Source organism: Cheilinus undulatus, linkage group 7 (assembly GCF_018320785.1).
Source record: "Cheilinus undulatus linkage group 7, ASM1832078v1, whole genome shotgun sequence".
In the NCBI taxonomy this organism is placed as follows: domain Eukaryota; kingdom Metazoa; phylum Chordata; class Actinopteri; order Labriformes; family Labridae; genus Cheilinus; species Cheilinus undulatus.
In genome coordinates, this window is record NC_054871.1 from 40,932,402 (window position 1) to 40,938,401 (window position 6,000).

At 38.6% G+C, this 6,000-nt stretch overlaps 1 protein-coding gene across 1 annotated transcript in view; it reads left to right on the forward strand.

Moving 5' to 3' along the window:
• Positions 1-3,705, forward strand: part of tprg1 (tumor protein p63 regulated 1) — a 43,413-nt gene extending 39,708 nt beyond the window's left edge. The window contains exon 6 of the mRNA XM_041790735.1: positions 338-3,705. Within this exon, the coding sequence (XP_041646669.1) occupies positions 338-532 (195 nt within the window). The 3' untranslated portion in view covers positions 533-3,705. The remainder of the gene's footprint in view (positions 1-337) is intronic.
• Positions 3,706-6,000: the final 2,295 nt, after the last annotated feature.

Consider the following 6,000-nt stretch of genomic DNA (forward strand, 5'->3'; position numbering starts at 1 on the left):
ATTTTCAGGAGTTTTTTGCACAGGTGTTGGAAGGATATTTTCCCATTTTGCTCTTCCCCTTGCATGCTCTATCTAGGCACCTAACCATCTCAGCAGTATATTTAGAGTCATAAGAGCTCTTCTTCTTCTGTCTGCCAAAAAAAGACTTCCTGCTGTGAGGTACATGTGTGAAAGCTAGATCTTGAATTTTTCAGGACCTGACTACTTTGATTATCTAAATAATGCCAAGAGTTATTTTGTGAATTTGACTTTTAATTCATAGCAAAAGATGGTGAACAGTTTTTTTTTTGCTTGTTTCCTGATTGATTTCTAATCCCCCTAACCTTCATGTTCACAGATCCAGAAGTTTCGAGAGCAGCTCAAAGAAGCAGCACAGAAAGTGCACGCCATGAAGCCTGTTCCTGGGAAAGCTAACGGCGTCCTGGTTCTGAATCAGAATATCCACATCGAGGCCTATGTGGGCCTCATGTCTTTCCTCGGGAACCAGAACAAGCTGGGATACTGCATGGCTCGAGGAAACATCGGCTTCTAGCTCCTCTGCATTTATATTATAGTTTAGTTTTAGCTCAGGGTCTTGAATTCATGTTTTGAAGATTGTTTACAGAGTTTATTTAAATTCTAAAAGGGTTGACCAAAGATTCCTCCTTATTCAGGTTTGTGTCATTGCAGCCTGGATCTCAGGATGTTCTGTGAGAGCTTTAAACAAGTGTGTGATCTCCCACGCTGCTTATTACCAGTGTGTGGTGTCTGAGCACTCAGAAATATCCACATTTCAACATGGCTCTTCACTGAATGACGGATCCCCCGCTGCTCTCAAGGAGCTTTGTATTTGCTCCTCAGTGATATGGTAATTCAACTCTTTCGCAATGGGACTCCTTTCTTCCTCCCCCGTTCCTCTGCTAAAAGCTCATTCCCATGCCGTTCAGCTCCTCAGAGATTCACTGGAGCATGGGGGCACATTTGTCAGTTTAGTTTTATCACTGCTCGTGTATTTTTACAGTGTGTACAGTGATGGAATTTCCCCTTGATTTGTGTGTTTACTGCATGTCACTCTGCCTTGTTTTGGTATCGTCTGTTTGTCTTGTGAGCCTGTCATAGACGAGAAGCTAAACCCTCACAGATTTGGTTATTTTTTCCTTTTTAGCTGCATGAAATACATGCACTCTTCCTGACAGTTAAACTCTGACCTTATTAAGGGTATCACTCATGACTGAGATTAACTGAAAAATTAACCAAGTGGCCAAAGTTGCATTCAAACCACGTTGCAACTGGCAAAAATCGTAACATTTTCACATTATTGTAAAGAGAATATGTTTTGTTGAAAGGTTTGTTTTGGAAAACCCTTGGTAAGAAACATAGTTAAATGCATCACCAGTAGAGCGACATTAATATTTAACAATTCAACAGATCATTTTTATTTTTAGAAATTCTGGTGGAACAGCTTTAAAATGAGGAATTATGCACTAGCAGTTAGCTCTTCCTTCATGACTCTACTCAGCTCTCCAGAAGTCCTAACCTCTCAGAAAAGTCAAATATACAAATCTGAGTTTTAACATCGCTGCAGGTGACTTCTGAGGCCCCTTATTACATTGAGTCTCTGCTTTAGTGTTGTATTTTTAAATCACAGCCCACAACAGTGTGATAAAGACCATATTCCCCTGATAGCCATGTTCCTGTGACCTCATGTCAAGGATGGGATACTCAGCTGTTGTTCTCAGATTATTGTTTTCAAGCTTGTTTGTCATAAAATGCTGAGATTCTGACAGCTGTTTTAATTTCAGTCCCTCCTGATTGAAAAGCTACGGTGCAATCTGACACTCCAAAGACACCGGACCAAGTTCCTGCAGATTCTTAAAAGTCCTAAATTGGACATCTGAAATTTAAGGCCTTAAAATTTTTTTTTTTGTTTGTTTGTTTGTTTTTTGTTTTGTTTTTTACCTGTGAGATTCTAGAAGGTGCATTGACTAAGAGGTGCTTGTATCCAGTTTTTGTTTTCTAGCCATTATAACATTCTGATCATTGTTTTTGTGTGTAACTATTAGCAGTTTACAGCCATGCAGCCTGAACATGACCTTCCAATCTGTCTGTGTTAGCTTCGCCCCCTCTGTGTGATTGGGGATCAGAGAGGATCATTTAGTGTCAAGAGATGTTGGCAAAATTATTTAAGAAAAGAAGAAGAAATGTCTTCAACTATACAAGACCAATCATTATGAAAGGCTGACAAAGAAAGGATCAGAAAAACTGTAACAATACATGATGGCTGTAAAGTAAGCATCAAGAGGTCTCCACTTTTTGACTGTTCAAAAAGTGGTGTTATTTTTTCTCAGTTCGGTTCTTAAAAAATTTGATTTCCAAAAGTTTGTAGAAACCCAGTTTTATGTGAAAAACAGGTTTGATAACCCATCACCTTCCATCAGATCAGGGCAAATGTTCGCATTCAGCCACTTACAAGTTACCACTTCCATTTCTAGGAGCCATCTCTTTCATGTAAGCAGGATATTGCTCCTGTCTGAGAGACGGTTTCTTTATTCCATTCTTGTTTGTTTATTCATTTTTTACCAAATGAAGAGCTGTCTGTGAGTTGAAGCACTGACTCTTATGAATGCCAAATGATCTGGATGTCATAAAAGTTAGTATTCCCATCACTACAGGGTGAACGTGGGTGTGGAAACACAAGCAAGATGAGAGTTTACTGTACCAAACTGTACTCAGCCAAACCAACCTGCTGGATAGAAATGCAACTTAGAATGGAGAAAAGCGTGCAGAGTAAGAGCTTCGTCCCAGAACTCAATAACATCCTATTTTAGCCTTCTACTGTGCAGTATGTTGCATGTTTACTGTCTTCATGTACGGGCCCATCTTTATGTGATGTATTGTCTCTATGTGTCTGTACAGACTAAAAATATATTCCCTATGTATTCCCTATGGGACAATAAATGGCTGACTATCCAGTTATCATCTCTAATAACTAAGTATGCATTAATGTACAAACTGAATAGTAAAACTTTCAAAGAACTTAAAATGTCTTACTGGGGTTGCATGCATCAATTTCTTGGAATCACACTCTCATAAAAGAAAGCTAAATCCTGACCAGAGAAGTTGAATCCCACCAGAAAACATTAAAACAAAGAAATGAAAGGTGAATAGAAATGACATACTCTGAGTGGATATTGCTAAACATTATATCCACTGATGGTGCAAGAATAGTGTTGAAATAATATGATAACATCTTCAAAAGAAAATGGATATGGGCAGTGTTATATTTTTATGTTTTGTTAAAAGACAGGAGTTTCGTGTGCTTCAGTCTCTCCAGAGGTCGAGGTCTGTGCTCTCATAAAAGAACCAGAGACAATTACAAGATGATTCAACGGACACCTTCTTACAGTGAAATCCAATGAAAATACTGGAGGTAAAAGCCAATCAGATTAATAAGAAGGGCGTAGACCATGAAGAGCTTTATAAACCAATAAGATATTCTTAAAATAAGTACTAAAACTAGCAGGTTGTCAAAGCAGAGACTAACACTTCTGGTCTGTGTCAGCATTTGTGCAGGCAGGTTTTGGAGCAGCTGCAGCTGTGAAATATTCTTTTAGGGAGTTTAGGGAGACCAGAAAAAAAAGCATCACCTTAGTCGATTTTATAACTAGAAAAGCAGACCTCCGCCATTGGCCCTATTTCCTAATAGTACAGAATCCTTTAAAAAATTCCTGGATCCAGCTGGTGATCTGGATCCCTCCCAAAATCTATCCAGTTCTTCCTTATACCATTTCTGACATTTCCTGAAGATTTCATCAAAATAACTTTTTGAGTTATGTTGCTAAGAAACAAACAAACACTCCCAATCATAACCTCCTTGGCAGAGGTAATAAAAGCATGAATCAATGTGTTTGCATCAGCCAAGAAACAGAAGAAATTGCTACTACTGCTGCATACGTGACGTGAATGTGCATGTACTCACCTCCACTGGATTTTTTACTCTTTAATTGATTTTATAACTCAATTATAGCCAATATAATTTTGCTTGTTTTTTTTTTTTTACCAAAAAACGCTTACATTTTAAAGTGGAAACAGATTTCTTTAAAGTAATGTCAATTAAATAAAAACATGTAATGTAAAAAAAAAATGACTATAAATATTGACCCACTTGAAGGCCGTATTTAATAGATGCACCTTTGGCTGCAACCACAGCACTGAGTCAGTGTGGATAGGTCTCTGCTACTTGATGTCTACTTTCATTGCTGTGTAGCTTTAACTGTATGCTTCAGGTCATTGTCTTTGCTGGAAAATAAATCTTCTAAGCCATAGTTTTCTAGCAGACTGAATAAGACTGTCCTCCAGGATTTTCCTATATTTTGCTGCTTTCATTTTACCCTTTTGTTAAGCCTTCTAGGGCTGGCTGCTGAGAAGCAGCCCCACAGCATGATGCTGCCACCAAAGTGCTTTAAATTGGGGATGGTGTGTTTGTGCAGTTTTTGGTGTCCACAAAATACAGCATCTTGTCTGATGGCAAAAAAAAAAAACACCAATTTGGTCTCATCAGACTAAATAACTTTCTTCCACTTGATCATGGAGACTTTGCCTTTTGGCGAACTCTATTCCAGATTTATTTTGAGTTTTCTTCAACAGTGGCTTTCTCTTTGCCACTCTCCAATAAAGCTTTGACTGATGAAGAACATGGGTAACAGTTGTTGTCTGCAGAGTCTCTCCAAACTCAGCTGCTGGAGCTTGCAACTCCTTCAGAGTAGTCATAGGTGTCTTGGTGGCCTCTCTCATTGGTCTCCTTGCACAGTCACTCAGGTTGCGAGGACGGCCTGACCTAGGCAGATTCACACGTGCCATATTCCTTCCATTTCTTAATGATGGATTTAACTGAACTCAAGGGGGTGTTCAGGGCCTTAGATTTTTTTTGTATCCAACCCCTGAGTTATACTTTTCAATAACAGTTTCTCTGAGATGCTTGGAGTGTTCTTTTGTCTTCATGGTTTAATGGTAGCCAGGAATACTGCTCAACCAGTAACTGGTTAATTCATTTAGTTAAAATGTCTGGAATTTGTTAGTGGTGTATATTCAAAGAGCCTCCCTTCTGAGTTTCTTGAACGTGTCACTGTGTACTTTATAGGTGCAGGACACGTTTACAAGAGTAAACAGGATGTAAACATGCTCGAACAAAAGCACTAATTTAGATCTGTAGGCCCTCTTCAGGCCAAAAAACAGAAATTAAAAGATAAAACACCCCAAAAGAAAAGATAGTTTTGCTGTCAGATTACACATCAACTACTAAGTGACAAATTCAAGAGACTGCAGTCAAACTAAGCCTCCAGTTTTCAGCCACTTCTCAGGTTTTCTCTTCAGGAAACAAGGTTAAGTGTCTCAGCAATACTCGCAGCTGTTATTCCACCAGGTAAAGTATATGTTTAAGTTCAGCACCTTTAGTATCATGTGTCATAACCTTGGGCTGTGAAGGGGTTAACATGTTTCCTCCTCAGAATGAGGACGTGTCTCTAATCCTGGATCAAGCTCTGCTCCTGCCTGGAGCAAAGCACCTCATCCATATTTTAGCTCTTCAGGTCGTAAAAGATGTTCAGAAAAGAGGATTAACGGCCAAATAAACCCACATTCATAAAGTTATCAGTCAGGAGAAGTTGTGTAGTTTTACTTAAAGGCCAGCTGGTTACTGGGCATTTTCCAGCTGTGTGTTTATTTTGATTTAGTTTCCATGAGTTACATTTGTACCTATAATTATTTTATTCTTTGATTAATGTGATGTTACCTGAGCTGTAGGTGAAGCAGATTCCCAAAACATGGAGCTGTAGCATGAAAATGAAGGGTTTAAAGGCTGTCATGTCACAAATGATTGGAATAATGAAGAGCTTCCTCATGTGTAATGTTTGTTTTATGTTGTTTTCTGGTTGAGTGACACTGATTACATGTTCTGTCATGCTTTACGTGAACTCATATCAAACTTTTTCTCCTGTTTTCTCTGACATTTTTCACGTATTC